The 18536-nt window shown below is 47.1% G+C and overlaps 1 protein-coding gene across 1 annotated transcript; it reads right to left on the reverse strand.

Moving 5' to 3' along the window:
* Positions 1 to 1203: 1203 nt before the first annotated feature.
* Positions 1204 to 18502, reverse strand: BDH1 (3-hydroxybutyrate dehydrogenase 1). Its single transcript, XM_050902716.1, has 7 exons — positions 18315 to 18502; positions 16884 to 17015; positions 13139 to 13211; positions 11559 to 11669; positions 6217 to 6358; positions 4480 to 4632; positions 1204 to 3058 (listed from the first exon to the last, which is right to left on the reverse strand). The coding sequence occupies exons 2-7, from the start codon at positions 16964 to 16966 to the stop codon at positions 2589 to 2591; spliced, it is 1032 nt and encodes a 343-aa protein (XP_050758673.1). The 5' UTR covers positions 16967 to 17015; positions 18315 to 18502; the 3' UTR covers positions 1204 to 2588.
* Positions 18503 to 18536: the final 34 nt, after the last annotated feature.

Genomic DNA, 18536 nt, shown 5'->3' on the forward strand with positions numbered 1-18536 from the left:
GCCAGCTTGCTGCCCTCCTGACCACGAATCAGCTACCAAACTCTCGCAGTGTCAGGAAAACTCGCACAGAAACCTAGGAACAGCTATGATACACAGGAGCACCCTACCCATCGCCTCCCCAACGTATGTGGCCACACGGTCCCCTGTGAATCACGCTGCAGGGCAGCGGTACCGACACGTCTCCTCCAGCCCCGGAGAGGTGGCACGGCTTCAGAGCTCCCTGTGGGCACCTCATGCGAAAATGTTCAGAAGGCTCCAGAAGAGATGCTGTGTAGATGCAAGCGCAGTTATCACTGTTCGGCTTTATCTTTCTGGCTGGGAATGAATGTGGTACTGTTAAACGTCTGCTACATTTGCCCTCAGGGGTCTCTGAGCTAAACTGAGATAACTCAGCTGCACATTCAGTCTTTTCCATATCTAACTTCATTGATGTCTGTATTAAAACCCAGCAGTACATGTAAAATTGGGAGCTAGCATCCCAAGCGGAATTACATGAATTTTTGTGTTACTTAGCATCTTGGGGTTAAATTTTTACACTACAAGAACTTTTCTCATAAAGGCTTTTCTCTTCCTGCTGTGTCATCTGCAGCAAACATTGTTATCCATGTGTTTTGCTCTGCCTTGCAAGTTAGTCCCTGTGCCTGCTGGGTCTCTTGAGGTTCATACTCTTACGTTTTGTCCCAGAGAGAAGTCCACTAACTGGAAAATGAGGCAACACTCCTCCCTGCACCACAAGATGCAGCTACCACTGCTAGGACTCTGGAGAAGATCTTGAAGTCAGCAAGTCTCTCCCAGGGTTTTATTTTGGGTCTGTCAATGACCTGCTGTGTGCCTGCCCTGCTGAATCACTGCCATCCCCCTCCCCTCTTCAGAGCTCAGTTTCTCTTCTTGCTCCCTGGGAATAATCCATAATAATCCTTTGTAATCTGTGGGAGTCCGGTAGAGATGCAGGTTTAAGAGCTGTGAATACACAGAATCCAGGGGTTAGACATATTTGTCAGGAGACGCAGGATACATCTGGTGCTCCTATAGAAGTCTTGCACTATCCAACATGGACATGTAAGACCCAAGACTGCAAATCAGCCTCTGAATACAGTGTGTATGCATAACAGGCATGAACCTCACCAAATTAAAAACCCCACCACTAATGAATATGAGCTTTTCACCTTAAATATTAAAAAATAAAGAGAGGGAGCCTCTGAATTTTGTTACCATTCATGTATACATTTATTAAGCCAAAGGAGTTTGATCATGTCATGGTATGTTACTAGAGCACGTGAGATCTCTTCTCTTTAACTTTGCTAACAATGGTATTTTAATTACTTGTGTTTTTCACCTTTCAAGCTTAAAAAAAATTAACCCTTTCCACATTTTCCCATGAAAGGATCTTTTATGGTTTTTTCTTTTCTTACGGTACAAAACAAATGTTTCTCAGACATGTAAACAACCATCATGGAAATGAAACTGCTCTTAAAGTTAACTTCATTGTTATGGATGTTCTGTTAGATTTGTATCATGTTAGATGTATTTCAGCTCAGTGACTCCTTCAATTAAAGTTATTATTGTTATTAATTACCTGCACTGCAATAGTGCCTAGAGGCCGTGGTCAGGGTTAAGGCCCTTCTGTGCAAGGTGCTGTACAAATACTTCGGTGTAACTCTGAGGTCCCTGGTAAGAACAGCATTCAGTGATGTGACTATAACCCTCTCTGCTTCCCTCTGCTCTGCGGTGATCCTCACAAATTATAGGAGCTAGAGTGAAGCTCTTCTCCAAACTAAGTCTGGAGTTGACATTCAATTACTGTTGAAGAGAAGAGAAATGTTACTACAGGCCAATCCTGACACCTGCAGTCCTGTGCGTAAAGCTGCTCACACTCATGGGAATGCTCATATGAGTAAGAAACTCCTGTGGGAAAGGTCTGCAGGATTGAGTCCCTGGACCATTGAACTCCTTTGCAAGAAAGCATGCAAGAAAAGCAGACTGGTTCCTTTTCTCTAAGGTTTCATCAGTATAATTCTAAGAGAGAAAGGGACAGGGTCAGTTGCTCAGTTTCAGCACCTCGAGCATTTTGAGTTCTGATCCCCAAATTAAAGAAGTCTCTGCTCTGCCTTGGGCTACTGTGACCAGGCCTCGAAAAGTCTGTTGGACGCTCTTTGTCATCAGGAGGCAGTGGTTTGCCGTCATGGCATGGAGGGCCTCTGTTTTATGGTGTGAAGGCTGCATCCTAGGCAGGAATTGTGAAGATTGTGTTTGGCCATCAGCAGAAATTATTCTGAAAACACTTCAGAGCAATTGCAGTTTAAATAATGATTATAACTTCATATTTGAGGTGAAAACAAAAAGGATTACATGAAATAAATAGCAAAGAATCAATGTCCCTGCACAAACATAACATATTCCTGCCTATGAAGCATCCCTTGCAAATTACTGCCCTTTAGGTTATGTTAGATGTTTAAATGAACCCTTTAGAGCTAAAATACAGTACTCTGAAATGAGGTTAGAAAAATTTAAAAAGGACTAATGGGAAGTGTGTACGATGCTCTCTTTAAAACAAATTTCCCACATGGGTAGCCTAGGAGTGTGAGGCCTCAATAGACATAGAGCCGATCTGCAATGGCAGCAGGCATGTGCGTCATGATCTGCATGCGCAGCCACCAGTAGTAATCCATGGGGTGGTAGCGGGTGTAGGGGGTCGTGGAGGTGAGCGCGTGGGCGACGCTTTCGATGACCGGTGAGGTGTCTGTCGAGCCACTGTTGCAGTACGTCTCCATCTTGCTGACCTGCTCATCGAAGTACTTCCTGCCATAGTCTTTGCGCACTATCTCAGGGAGCTCGTCCCACATTTTGTCAGCTATGGCTTTGATTCGCTCGGGGCTGTACAGGTTGGTGGCAGCTATGAAATTGCCAGGCTCCACGATGCTGACCATCACCCCCTGGGGCTGCATTTCATACCGCAGGCAGTCGGAGAAGGCTTCCACACCAAACTTGGTGATGCAGTACGGTGACCGGGCAGGACTGCCCATCCGACCCATCATGCTACTGATGTTCACCACACGACCTAGGCAGAGGCCAGGCAAAGCACAGCTGAGCTGTGGTACCTGATCCAGAGCAGATACCTGACACACACCACCCAACAGATTCCTGAACGGGCACCCACTCGCCCACTGCACATCTGTAAGGGCTGCCTGGCAGGCCTGCTCGTGGCTCTATCTGAGCATTGCTGTCCTATGCAACAGCCTTCAGGTAGGAGGAGGAGAAGCCCATTGCTTGTGCTCCCTGGTTCATTATACCGGAGGGAACAGGCACACGGTGACATACAAAGCTCAGTGCTACGGGGAACACAGAGGAGGCTGAACAGAGCTTGCATGGTGGGAAACAGGATTGCTCAGCAGCAATCAGGGCTGAGCCCAGGCAAGAGGAAGCATCAGCAAAGAAAGCCTCTGGCACCAAGGCTGAGCTTGTTTATTTGCAAGTCAAAGGCACAAAATCCAGTAGCCCAATGGTGGCTTATAGTGTCTGCCTCTTAAAAGGGAATGGATTGCTCCAGCACCACAAATGGTCAGAGCAGTCTAAGTCCACCGCACCCTCTTCTGTGTGACAGTTGGATTATGGCTCCAGGCACAGAGCTGGGGCCTTTCTCCTCTCCAGAAGCCATCTACTTTTGCTGGGGAGAATGCTGGTAGGAGACTGGATACTGCAGTCTAATCAGAGGTTGCAGTTCTCTGCACTTTCTATCAGCGCTCATTGCTGAGTTGTGTTAGAAAGAGAAGCTTTGACCACAGAAGTGGATACCCTTCTGTAGTGGAAGAAATACTGCCTGGGCCACATACAGCCCAGGTCTGCAGCACAGGACAACATTGTTAATGTCTGTGGATGCATCACGAGTAAAAAATACTCTCATGTAGTCAGGTAGTTGGCCCCAGTACAGGAAAGCTTTTGCCTCTTTATGCCAAGACCCATGCAAGCTCCAGATCTGCGTTCCTTTGCTGTACAAACCCCACCTCTCACACGTTACAAGCTCCCAAAGTAACACAGCGCACAGCTGACAACTTCCCTGCAAGAAGCACGTCATAGTACACTGCTGCTGCCCACCCAGCCAGCTCTGGTACAGCTAGTTTTTGTATAGAGGGGAGGATTGCTCCTGGCACTGCAATTTATGGTGAGCTGCAGCTTCTGAACACGTAAAAGCAGGTATGATGGATTAGATCTTGTGTGGGATGTTGCAGGAGAAGGCAGCACAGATGGGAAAGAGAAATAATAACTGGTTTTCAGGACTGCTGCCTTGCTGTGCAACTCAGAGCGGTTAGGAAATCTGTCATTTGTGTGTATGCTGTGGGTCACATTCTGTCTGTAAAGGTATGAAGGTGGCCAATGGCGCAGAGAGAAGTGTAATAGACCTTTTGGCCTCTAACACAGCAAGACATGGGGCAGGATGAGGGACCTGCTCCAGGGAGTACCAGTCAGGAGGAGATCACTCACCCTTTGACCTCCGGATGAGTGGGAGGAAAGCCTTGGTGGTTCGCACAGTCCCCCACAGGTTGACTTCAGCTACCTCCATGTAGGTGTCCATGCTGGTGAACTCGACTTCCCCAAATGTGGAGATCCCAGCATTGTTAACCAGCCCCCAGAGCCCTAGAAGACAAAATCAAGCAGAAAGCTTTCCCTCTGTGAGACTAATGAGAACAGCTTGGAAAAGGCCTTGCTAATAGATTATTGAACCGCACAACAGAGCTTTTCATTACGACTTGTAATGATGGAAGCCAGACAGAAGGGAGTCCAGAGCAAACTTCAGTCTCCTGAGCAAATATAACCACAATCAGGATCTGCCTGTACTGCTAAACACTGCAGCCACAAAGTACCGTGAATAAGGCTTCCCGGGAAGTTCTGAGCCAGCAAACAGAGAACTTCAGCCTTGTCTAAGCTGTTCTCCTTGCCATTCTCTTTTTATCTGTCGTGATTTTTTACAAGAAGCAAAATATAGTCTCTAAATGCAAATAATAAGAATAGGAAAGACCTTGTAAGAAACAGAAGAGGAATTCTTTCAAAGTAAAACCCCTTGTGTCACCATAAGAACTAGAAAGTCTGCAATGCTGGGAAGGGGGATGTGGGCATGGGTGGACATGGGTGGGCACGCATGCCACAGCCTCTCCCCTTTATTCTGCTGCAACCAAGATGGCAACAACTGAAGCTACCAACTCATTTGGCAATGAAAAGAAAGATTAAAAAGGAATTTGGAATAAAATGAGCTCCCTTCATATAATATTCTAATTGCACAGGAAATAGACTGAGAAAGGTCTGGGATGGCTTCTCTCTGCTGTTTAGAAAAAACTCACTGTTATCTGTGTCCAACTCAGTGTTCTCAGAAGCAGCCCAGAAAAGGCAACTTCATCCTGGCCTATGCTTGAGAATACAGGGCTAGAAAACTTAATTTATATAGAAGATCCATACATAAAAATTAAATATAAAGAAAAGTAAAAGAAATAGGTTTATGCAAAATCCAAAATAAAACATTACTAGTTGTTCTGCTTTTAAACAACCCCCATGTGTTGAAGTGTGGATGTTCTTTAGGGGAAAAATGTAGTTCACCAAAGCGTGGAAGTGTTTCAGGAATGCATGAGCAACTGGGATTTTCACAGCAGTGGAACAGAATTTGCTGTCATCACCTCAGCAGAATGAGGTAGGCAGGCTAAGGAAGTCAGTTACAGCTACCCCCTGAACTCTGAAATCTGTAATATATGGTAATATCTGCAATGGCATTAATGATATTCAGCTGGCTTCATGGGAAATCCTTTGGAAAACCTCTCCATTTCCTTTGCCTTTTGAAAGCTTGGGGGAGACATTTCCGTTGCTAATCCTCAATCTTTGGGCAGTGGCCAGGTTTTACAATGTAAAGGGAGTCACAATAAACTTCAGGTCACAGGAATAAAGCACTAATCCCAGGGCCATGAACACCACCCTGATTTCTGCTAATGTCCCTATAGGAGCTAGTGGAGAAAAAAGCAGTTTTCTTTGTAGATGCTGTCTTAAGTGGGAAGCTGCTTTCTGATATGGCACAACATTTAAACAGGCCATTTGCTCTGCACTGCTGCTCCTCAAAGCTTTATGCCCTTCAATCATATGCTCAGCTTTTGATATATGCCGTGAAAATGCTCTCAGAGCCCAGCTGAGGGAGCTCCTGCCACCTATGTGACCTTAGAGCCCATTGCATGCACCTACCTTTCTCTGGGTCCTCAAGGCTGCTATTCACGTGGTCCACTGCTCGGTCCACTTCTTTGCTGTCACAGACGTTGAGCTGGACAGTTCTCATTCGATCACTGTTCATGTTGTCCAGATCCTTGGAGCCACCATCTCCCTTGTCCTAGAGGGGAAGAAAGTGCTTGTGTGAATCTGGCCAAAGAGCTTGTGTAGAATATCAAATGCATAGCAACCATAAAATCAAGCAAAAGAGAGTGCACAGGGCAGTCACAGAATAATCAGGACAGTCCTGCAGCTCTAAGAGGAAGGGGAACAGACAGGGCTGCTCCTGCAGAACACCATTCCTCGAGCATCTCCATCTGACCACGAGCCCTGCCACCGAGTCAGCTGGTACAAACTGCTTCGACCACCAAGAAAGCAGCCAGAGCTGGATCTGCCCCAGCAAGGCAACTCCTGCCCAGTACAAGCTCCTGAGATCAAGCTATGCCCCACTGCCACAGTGGTGGGAATGTGGTGCCATCCTCACTTTGGCTTGCATACAGGGCACAGCAAATAGCTTGGCGGGGTTATGGTATAAAATAGCCAGTGAGTGGCTGCACATGTATGTTGCACATGCTTCTCAGTCACGTTGCCAGCTCTGGGAGTGACAGTCCTAGAAGAGGGTCTGCCTGCCCACTGCTCTCTCCCTTCAGCTCATCTACGCACACAGCTCCCACTGCCTGGAAACGTATCTACTGCCTCCAACAGACTCCTACAGAGTCCGATCATCAAGTGCCTGGCCAGCTTCCCTGCTAGCAATTCCCCCCAGCGTCTTCTCCAGCATCTTGCTCTCTTCTCTGCCTCCTCCCCCGAGCTTCTTCTCACTCCCATTTCCCATCTCCACTCCTTTTTTCTCAGCTCAGAACAACAGATTCCCCCAGTATACACATATCCACTCACAGCCCAGCCAATTAACTGCAGCCAACCCCTGAGACAGATACCTTTCACATGGGCCAGACGATGCTAGCAACAAGGCTGCCACGCCCAGAGCTAGTCCCTTCGCAGCGGCGAAGCCTGGCTATGGTGCTTCCAGGACACAGACATGGGATAGTAATATGAGTTTGGGACTATCCCTGAATCGCTCCCATGGTTCTAAACTACTGGACTGTGCTGGCCACTCCAGGGTACTTTTGTAGAGGATGGTGAGGTCTAGCTCTGCAAATAATCACTTTTTGGGAACATCCCTGTCTTTACTGTAAGAAATTCCCTCTGTCCCCTCAATACCATCCCTCACTAGAAGTCTTTTACTTCTAGCCATTAACAGGCTAGACATGGAGCATGTCCCACAGGATCATCTGATGGCTGCTCAGCTCTTCTTCTCCCACCACCCAACCCTCCAGGTAGCCCTGCTCGCTGTGTCAGCATCAGCAGGCAAGCATCGGAGTACTCTTCACTCCCGATAGATGAGGCTTTTTTGGATAGATAGCTTTTTTCCCTCTGACCTGGAACAGGCCAGTTCTTCATAGCAGGGCTGTTTCCTGACTGCTGAATGACATTAGATCGTTCTAAACACCTCGAGCCACAGGCGCTCCCCGTCAGAGACTGCCAGCAGTCAGTTGTCAACGAGATGGTGCTTGTCTCTGCAGTCTGAACCCAGGCTGCCCATTTGGCCCCTCAAGTGAGAGTTCCCTTCACACACCACGCTTTAGATACCACACAAGGGTGGCCATACGTCCCCCTGTCTCTGTGCCACCTGTCTTCCAAAAAACCTTCTCCTGGCTCCTCTCATTCCTGGGCTTATCCACTCTGCTCACAGACGGATCACTAGCTTAAGTACCTGACGTCTCCTCTGTCTTCTTCTCCAACCCTCCTTATTCCACTGCAGACTGTTAATACCGGTTAGTGTTTGTCCTTAAGAGAAGGCATCTACTGCACTCTCTTCACACGGAAGCATACTGCATACAAAATGGAACAGTTAAAAGTCCCATGCACAGCTTAGTGGTGTTGGATTTTACGGTGACTGAAAATAGTTTCGTGCTAAGTTTGCTGCTCACTCAAAAGCACTGTGGTGCCGAAGCCAGTGTGTATGACAAAGCATTGAAAAGTACACAAGTGGCACATGTGGGAATGCCAATGGGGAATGAGCAAATGCAAGCATGCAAGTCCCTTGGAAACAGCAGATATGGCTAAAGGGAAGAGGAAGAACAATAAGGCCAAGGTGCTTCTTTCCCCAATCCCAGGTCTGTGAGGTGCTGCAAAATCTCTGGGCCACAGCAACACACCAGCCTCAGAGGTCTCGTAAGCTCTACTGGGACCTCCACAGCATCCTCTTCTTCCTCCCTTACAGGGTTGGCTCAGCAAGCCAACATCCCTCCTGCCCTCGACCCACACACAGCTGGGTACTTGGACAGGGACCCTTGGGACTGGGATCCTGGCCAAGAGTTGGACCCTGGGCATTAACCCAGACCCACAGGGCCATTCCCTTGGCTCTTCAGAAAGGGCAGATGGGCGGTGTTTAAGTTAGGCACCCTGTGATTGTGTCATGCTCTCCTGGCACGGGATGCAGCCTGTCCCACAACCCCCGGGCCCATACGCAGCAGCGGAAGGGCCTTCTCATGCTACGCCAAGAGACCAGTACATTTCTACTGTCAGCCCCAGGGTCCACTGTCCCCATGGCAAGAGGGCCCAGCTCTTGCATGCTGAAAAAGCACAGCGCCGCCTCATCCTCCTCTTTCCATGGTCGCCCTCTGCGGCCCATGGCTTCAGCTTGTATCTTTATCAGCGTGTCCTTGAAGTGGTATGTAACACCCTGTGGCTCTGAGCACTCTTGTTGAGCCCTACAGTAACTGGCCTGCATGCTGGCTTGCTCAGATAACCTCTGCCTTCTCATCCCCCTGCAAGCCCCAACAGGCCTGAGCACACAAAGCAAAGCAAACAGGGGTTCCACCACAATCCTGACAGCTGTGACAAACATCACATATGTCCACTGGTAACAGATACTGATGGAAAAATACCTTCTTCATCGTGTGTCAGCTGGCTCCTCCAGCTATTAACCAAAGAGGAAAAAATAAGACAGCTGCAGCGTGATCGTTCATTGGATCCAGTCTACCACTGTCTTTTGGCAATGAAGCGTCAACACAACTCTCACAGGAATATATTTGCCAGTGAAAATGTTAGGAAGAAACTGTGCATGAAATAGCGCACTGTTAGCACAGATCCATCCTTGGGTTCCTCTCAGACGTGACCCTAAACACCTCTCTCAGGTTTCCTTCAGTAAAAATAGTCAGGCACTCAGGATCTGGCCACTCTAGGAAACCTTTCCTGATGAAGAGTCAGCACTGCACACACTTTTAATCTGCAATAAAGACGTGACGTTCCTAAGAACAGTGCATACCCTGAGGACACAATGGCTCCCCAAGCTGGAGTATGCTTCTGATGTGCAGGTGTGCTGTGAAAAACAGTCCCATGAAAATAACACTGAAGTTTTACAGTCATTTCCTCTCTGTCAGGGCTAGGTCAAATATACCCAAGCAAATCATGATGCTTCTTATTTCCACCTCCACTTCTATCTAGCACCTAAAAACACACTAGGCTTTTTCTGCCCCTAAAATCAGCACCAGCAATAATTACACTCTGATCAGAATTCTGCTTATGGTTCTGCTAGTGAAACCTGTGGCTCAATGAGAAATCAGCTTAGGTTCCTGGAGTTGTTTTAGTTCTACAGAGCAGTTCTACATAAAGTATATGGCCTGAAGACACATAGGAGGTCAGCCTGTTAACCAAGGAGCTTTGGCATTTTACAGTGTTTTTCTGATGACAACTGCTGTTACCAGTCTTGCCATAGTCACGCAGATTTTGGAATGTGGGATGTGAATCCAGCTAAAGGAGCAATATTTAATTACACAGTGATACAGCACACCTTTCTGCTGATTTTTGGTGAGGAAATAAATACTGATCAAAGCCTAAAAGAGTTCTGGCATGCTGCTGCACGTCAGCTTATGCTAAAATTGTCAGAGGCCAAGATTTTCCACTAACATGCATTCAGTAGAATGAGTACTGAAGACACCAAAATGGAAGGGAGGTTTCAGTGACAGTTAAAGACACGCTCACTGAAAATCAGGTCTTTCTGGCAGCTCAGACAGAGGAAGTGAAACCCAGAAGTAACTTTGCAGCTCTGAAATTTTTGGCTCCTGTCAACATAGAGGCAGGCTATTATTCTGAACAGTGGTTTTTAAGTCTGCAACGTTCTTTTATTCTCTAATGTTGATCTTCAGTTACAAAAGTTGAGTAGAAACATCTGCCAAAAAAGTACTCATCTACCCTCTCTCTTCTTGACACCTTTTGAAAAGCAGCAGTTTGTACAAGTGTCTTGTTCTGCTGTGAAGCCTGTAGAGGGAGCCCAGGTTAACAAATAAACCCTTGACCCAAAGCTGAGACATCACAAGGGACAGAGCTATCGAAACACAAACTTCTCTTTTGAACAAATGCAGCAGAAAGAAACTAATAATTTAAGCAAAACTTAGTAATAATGGAAAAATTAACAGCAGAAAGAGTACTGATAACATTAAAAAACACCTGACAAATTCTCTTTAAATAAAGTAACTATTCAAGATACATTTATAGTGATGAGTGACCTAAAAGATTAGGATCAAAATAACTGACCCATCCCAAGATATCCTGAGGAGTAAGTTTGTTTCTGTTGGGAAATGGCCATGCAGCTAAAAAAGTGCAGTGCTTCACAACGAGAGAGAGGCTAAAGCTCTCTCCTATTCTCCATGACCAGGCATCTCTGACTGCCATACAGAGCGCTCCTGAAGAGTGTATAAAGACTGCGTCAGTAAGCTACCCGTGGCCTGATTCTGCTCTCATTTGCACTAGTGGAACTCTATTGCCTTCACAGTGATTTCAGGAGACCCTCAATACACACTGAGGCATGGCTATACTCATGAATATACAAAAATATGCTCATACCACATGCCATAAAATCACTGGTGGCTTGGTGTATGTCACAATTAATCAAAATAAACCCTGCGTAAATATGTACAGTCTGACAGCGGGGCCAAAGGTCCAGACTCAACCCGATGCCAAAATTTGCTTATGGATAAGCCTATAAAATGAGATTTGGGGTTCCAGTCCAACAGATATGGAACAGACCACAATGCTGTGATTCAAGTAGGAACCTGCCTAGATACCGTTCAGTCCTGGTTCTGGTCTAGACCAGGTTATGCTCTATGAAATTCAAGCACCTGTGTCTTTCCCTTTGGGCTACCAACCACCCTCCCTCTCCTTGGCAGAAAGCTGTGCAGCGTGGAGAGGGAAGATTGGATTTGCTACATGTCTGTGCAAGTGCCACAGGTGAAGAATACAGTTTTTGTTTTCTCTACCTTTTGCAGGCAGCCAGCGTAAACAATGAAGCCTTTGGTATGCAGGTGCTTGGCCAAGGCAAATCCAAACCCTGAGTCACAACCCGTTATAAGCACAGCTCTGCTGCCAATCTGCAAAACAAAACAAAACAAAATGCAGTGGAATTGAGTATTTGAAATCAGTGATTTACAGTATACAGAACAAAACCATGTCCTTGGCAGGAGCAGTCCGTTCCAGGGACGTTCTCTACACTCGTTGCCAGCTACTGCCACCCAGTGCCTCCTGAAGACGGGAAACGAAGGTTTCATACCAAATTCACTCCAGTGAGGCAGGATCACTGTCCTCCCAACACAAAGAGAAGTTCAGCACCTCTGGCAACAGGCTCCCAAGGCAAAGAGACCAAGCAAACCACCATTCTCTGGCAGTTCACATCCATCTTGAAATCTGAAAATATACCAGACAGTTCCCAAGACATGTTTTCCCTTCGGTAGGAACTGTTCCTATATGTTCAAAGCAGGCAGGAGTCCACTCTGCTGTGCCATGCAGCCCATAGGGCATGGGCAAGACAGCTTGACTGAAGAAAGGATATGTGTTAACCTTACTGACTGCTCACTCATCTTTCTCTCTCTAGCATGTAAACCCTCTAGTGCTGGGTTTTAAAAGCTAAGCAGAATCAAGTGGGTTTAATATTTGAAATTAAGATCAGTTGGTCAGCAGTCTTTTTGCTTGTTTTTTGGTCTTCTTGTTTTTCCAACCTACAATTTAAATAGAAGTATACCTCCTTCCTTCTCCAACCCCCTTCTTCTAACCCAAAGAGAGGCAGCAGTTAGGTGACATGCTAAAAATTGCATGGTGTATCAGACATTCCAGCAGAGCAGCAACAAGTGCACATGCAGGAAGGTGCTGCTGTGGGTGGGATTAGGTAATAATTACTTGCAATTCATTCCAACTCATGTCTTTTAACAAACTAGAAACTTGGCTTTTCCCCAGCATACACAAGGACTGATCAGGGTCACACTAGAAGCCCAGCAGTGATGCAAGGGCCATATCTGAATTCCTCTGAGACTCTGTCCCAGGGTTATGGAGCAAGATGTGCATGCTCTAGCACCACTACAGTGCTGAGTTCTGTGCCACAAGACAGGCAAGAGGGCAAAACATCCCCCTTCCTTTTGCCTGGCACTGTTCCTGGCAAGACAGCACCTTCAAGGAGAGGGCTGTTAGAGGGCCACTCTCCAGATCAAGAGGTGAGGACACACCAATTTATTTACGTCTCTTTACACAACCATACTCCAGAAAGAGTGCTTTATTAAGAGCTTGTCATACAAATTCCCTCCACTCTAAGGTGGAAGATTTCATCTGCTGAGTGAGTTCCAAAAATAGAAAAAACGCAGTAGTCTGATTGTTTATTTCCATCCTTAGCAGCATGTACCATGCTACGTCAATGGAAGCTCTATGCTAGGAAAGAATGTGGAGTATGTTGGAGAGGTCCAGCTCGGAGTCTTTCTGGCAAATCGGAAAGAAGAATTTGGTCACCAGGCTTCAGGGATTTTAAAACCCCAGCTCAGCAGAACTAGTTCCTGGAATCCACAATCACACTCACCTCATCGACTTCACTTGCATAAGAGCGGCTGCCACATGGGGACAAGAGAGGGAAGCAAAATCTTTGCACAGGCCTGTTAAAAAAAAACAAAAACCCAAACAGAACAATCAGGCATGGAATATCTTGTCTGTACCCTGGTGCTGCAGCATACACATGAAAAGGAATGTAGTGTTGCCTATATACATGATGTATACTGTCATTTGAGAAGACAGAATCCAGTCTACAGGTCTCCTTAATCTGAGCCTGTGTGTTTCCTACAGTATGAAACATTTGTTTCTCAAAAGACCTTGATGCTATTTCCAGCTGCAGAAGCTGTCTGGATGTTACCAAGAATTCTAAAATAGCTCCTGGTCTCGAGGCACAGAGCTGCTTCCACCCGCAAAATGGGCAGTACAGTGTTTTCATTTCCAACAGCAACAACGCTCTCACTTAGAGACGCACAAAACTGGGGTAAGGGAAGTTATTCATTTGTCTGATGAAAGTATTCTGCTGTGGCATTGTCTCTGATACCCAGCCTAAGGTTGAATTTGCTTGGATCTATCTCACTGCTTTTACACACACCGCCACCCTTCTGTCATCCTGGATGACACTTCTTCCTCTGCAGTGTCTACCCATTAGATACTCTTAGATTTTATTGCCTCTCTTTGCAACTGTCCTGGTTTCAGCTGGGATAGAGTTAATTTTCTTCTTAGTAGCTGGTACAGTGTGTTTTGGATTTAGTGTGAGAATAAGGTTGATAGCACACTGATGTTTTAGGTGTTGCTAAGTAACGCTTATCCTAAATTAGGCATTTTTCAATTTCCCATGCTCTGCCAGCAAGCAGGTATACAAGAAGCTGGGAGGGAGCACAGCCAGGACAGCTGACCTGAACTAGCCAAAGGGATATTCCATACCATACAACGTCATGCTCAGTATATAATCAGGAGGGAGTTGGCCGGGAGGGGTGGATCGCTGCTCAGGCATTGGTCAGCGGCTGGTGAGCAACTGCATTGTGCATCACTTACATTTTCTTGGGGTTTATTTCTCTCTTTTTTTTTTCCTTTTTTTGTTATATTTCTTTTTATTACAATTATTATTATATTTTTATTATTATTAATTAGTACTATATTTTATTTTACTTCAGTTATTAAACTGCTCTTAACCCACAAGTTTTACTTTTTTTGGGGGGGGAGGGGGAGGCGGGGAGTGGCTGCATGGTGCTTAGTTGCTGGCTGGGGTTACACCACGGCAGCAACTGTTTAAGCTAAGAGACGCTATGTCTTTGAGCAATACCTGCCATGCAGATCTGCAGCTCCTCCGCATAGTATGTCTGACTCCCAGGAAGATAAACCATGTTCACAAAGACAGACCAGAGCAAAGTAACAATGCCTTCCAGGGAGTGAGATTCTATTTAGAAAAGCTATGCTACCAGTAGCATCATGCTGTCTTAGGTCTTGCCATCATTCATCAAAACTGGGCCTAGACAACACACCAGCGTGACCCTAGCCTCTGTCCTTGCCAGCCACGTCTCTGGACTATATCAGCTTTTTCATTTTTGCTTTGGGCACTAACATTGCCCTCCCAGAGCCTTCTGGCCTTCCCCTAGACTTGCTGTACTTCATCTACCCTTTCGCCCCTCTAACAACATCTACCCTTCAGCAGAGCTTATCTCCCAGGCCGCTCTTCTGTCTTCTAAGTGAATTTCCATAATCATTCACAATTATCTCCTGCTCAGACATCACAGGCGCTCCCAGGGTGACCTGTGCTACACCGAACAGCAATCTGCGGACACTCTGGCCTCTGAGCTGCATCCTTGGGAAAACAAGGCTGGAAAAACGGTCTGCTAGGGCAGAAGCTTTGAACCAGATGGGAAAGGAGCTGATTCATATTCAGGCAACGGTGTCCGCTCACCTTCCTGCAACAGTTTAGCTCCTTTTCTAACTTTGAGTGTCACAAGCCCAATCAACTCTTGAAATAGCTACAGCTAATTTAATTGCTGCAAAGGTCAGTCCCCAGGCAAAGTCTGTGTTAACATCACTGACCTGCATCCTGGCTTGGAACTTTCATCTCAACAATGAGCTTCTTGGTGTGTCTCAAAGTGCCCAGAAATGTTCATAACACTTCTTTAGTTGCATGAACTTGATTTTTGTTTTTCATTGTCATGTCTAGTCCTGTTATTTCACTGCAGATTTGCTGCACTCTATTCACAATAACCTGCAGATAATAACTACTTGACATTCTGCCTACCTTGACCTGAAGGCAAGGGCATAAAATAGATGCTGGCTGCTGATCAGCAGGAATGTCATCAGCGGAAACAGCTATGATGCGTATGCGATGTTAGCCCCTACACAGTACACTAACATACCATGAGCCATTTTTGTCATTCTGCATGACTGAATTCTAGAGACCGCAACTGAGACTTTTAAAATGCACAGATGGTCCTCGAATCGAATCTGCGCTTGTAACCATGCATTTGCTTTTGTTCAGTTACGCCAAAAAAGGCAGTCCTCAGCTTGAAGAGTCAAGTATATAAATACTACCTCAATGCATTAAGATACCAGTATAGTGACAATACTGCCTTTCAGATGAACAGTTGGATTTCCATTTCAGGTTTAGCAGCTTGTGGGTACTTCAAAGAATGCAACACAGTTTTTCCCTGAGTACAAGACGCACAAAGCACAAATACACAGTAAGCAAAACAAAAGAAGAAGAAGAAGAAAAAAAAGAATATGCTGAAAATTCTTTTCTCAAGTTAATAAAGCATTAATTTGTATTTTTAAGGCCACAGCAGATTCCTGCCGGTGCAGCTTTTGTGTGTGTGGAGTAAATAGGAGATAAAAGGCCTATGTCTGTTTGCATAGGCAATCTCTAACAGCTTAGCTATCTTTGGTCCCTACTCCCTGTTACGGGAGCCATCCTTGACAGTGATGGTGCTGGACACCACCATCAACAGCAGTAGAACAACACTGGAGGTGGCAGTTCCTGCTTAGCAGGCCATGAGCCACTTCTAAACGGCGTATGTACAATTAGTGGTACACACACCATTGTTTGGGAACCCTGCTCTAAAGTAAAGCCAGTGAAAGCACTCATCTTGCTCTGAATTTGGACTACTAGGGTTCCCATCATATATCAATATAAAACGTATTTTTTTCAGAGCTAGGAATTAGATAGGCAATTTTCTGTTCATGTTCAGAAAAAACCAGCTTCATTACTCAGCCCACCTCCGCTTCTCACTAAAACCCTCCCTCTCAGCTTTCTCTCTCATTTCATGTGATTCATTGCCTCTTTAATGAAGTCATAGAAATATATGACAGTTCCTTGCACTGCAGCAAGGCCTACTTGCTGATATTCAGGAATAAATCCTTGCTTGACACTGAATTAATGCTCTACTCAATCCCCTTTTGACTGCAGATGATTGTCCAAGTGTAAAAAAAAACCCCATGTTGCCAACCCCTCCTTGCATATACAGTCCATCTCCTCTGTGCTCAGCTCAATGACTGAGCACTGGCACAGGTTGCCCAGGCAGGCTGTGGCGTCTCCATCCCCGGAGGTATTCAAAAGCCGTCTGGACACAGTCCTGGGCAACCAGCTCCAGGAGGCCCTGTGTGAGCGGGGGGTTTGGACCAGATGACCTCCAGAGGTCCCTGCCAACCTCAACCGTCTTGTGATTCTGTAAATAAACTGTCCCACTGAAATCAAATGAGCTCTCGATGTGTGTTTTACTCAAGATCTCAAGATCTTTCTTCTTCTCCACCAAGTTACTTACCTGAAGCCATTCCCTGGGTCCTTGAAATTCAGGGCTTTCACAGAGAAGTTCAGGAGAGGCCGGGACAGCTTGGTAGCCAACATGCTTTCAATTAACACACGCTACCAACAGCAAGACTGTTCTCCCTTAGCTCTGCAATACAAGATAGCACCTCTGTTTTAGTTGCTCAATTATTTTGTAAGTCATGCTGACTCCATGTATTTCAACAAGAAAATAAGTCCAAAGGAACTCATCTTTCCCCCTTGCAGTCCCTCACACTGAGATAAACAGCTCAACCTTCAACCACCTCTAGATGCTTTTAAACAAGGAAAAAAGATTATAAGTAAACTGAGAAGCAGGGAGGTATTCAAATGTCAATTTCTCCTTCTTTAATGCATCTTTAACTGTATTCTCTGAAACAGCTAAAAATTAAGGTACTTACATGGAATATATTATTTCAAGTGAGCTATATGAAATAATTTTAAACTAAAATATAACTTCAAGTCACGGGTGACGTTACATGTTCCCAAAGCAATCCTTGGGCTTTACAGCTAGTACAGCCATGCGGTTAAAAATACATTTCTTTGTAATTAAGTAGCTGGTGATGCTGGACTATGCACAGGGAATCACCATTAAACTCACTATGGGGTGAAAACAGCTCAAGAACAAGAGACATGTACAGAAAGTTACATAAAGATAAAACCGATCCAGTGCACAAAAAACATCTCCCCAGCCAAATGCACAGCCTCCTTTATTAAAGCAGAAAAACGGTATCTAATTGTTAGGGCTTATTTGCATCTCTGCCGAAGGCTGGGCCGCTGCTGCGGCAGCTTCAGGGCCTGCTAGGAAACAGGCCTCAACTGAAAAACAGTGAAATTACCACAAAAAGAGCAGTGGTGGGGCACCACGATCGGAAGGGAGAGGTCTAGGCTCAGGAGGACTAGCTGGCTCCGGTAATCCTCAGAAATTCAGGGGTTTTGATCAAATTCGAGAGCTCGGTTGCTGCCCACGCAATTTTTTGTGAGGAATTTTGTAAGGAGGGGACGAGGGGACGGGCCTTCCCCGGGCAGGGCCCGCCGGCCCTGCCCCACGCAGGGGCGCGGCTCCCGCGGCCGGGAACGGGCTCACGGCGCTCGCCAAGGGCGCGCGAGTGCGTGGCGGCCCCGCGCCCATGGGAGCGGAGGGGCACGGAGAGGGGCGCGGCCTCCCACGCGTGAGCGGCGTGGGGCGGGCTGCAGGGGGAGATGCCAGCGCCCCCGCTTCCCGCCGCGGCCCGCCCCGCCCGCATCGCCCCCCTCCCCGCGGGCGGGCAAGGTCAGCGGGCGGCCCGGCAGCCAAGGGGTCCGGCGGGGCCGGCCTGCCACTGCCGCCGCGACCCCTCCCGGCCCGCCCGCCCCCCTCCCGCGGAGGCCCCGAGGCGGCGGCGGCGGAAGCGGGCCACCCGCACGTTACCTGGAGCCGGCGGGCCTGCTGGGCGCTGCTGCCGTTTGAATGAGGCTGGGCCGGTGCCCCGGCTGCCGGGGCGCGGCGGGGGCGGGCCGGGGGAAGGGCCGGGGCGGGCGCGGACGGCGGCGGCGATAGGCTGGGGCCGTGCGGGGCGCCGCGATGCTGCTGCTGGTGCTGGGCGCCGCGCTGCTGCTGGCGGGCGGCGGGCGGTGCCTGGCCCGCCGCCTC

The sequence above is a fragment of the Gymnogyps californianus genome, chromosome 10 (assembly GCF_018139145.2).
Source record: "Gymnogyps californianus isolate 813 chromosome 10, ASM1813914v2, whole genome shotgun sequence".
Lineage (NCBI taxonomy): Eukaryota > Metazoa > Chordata > Aves > Accipitriformes > Cathartidae > Gymnogyps > Gymnogyps californianus.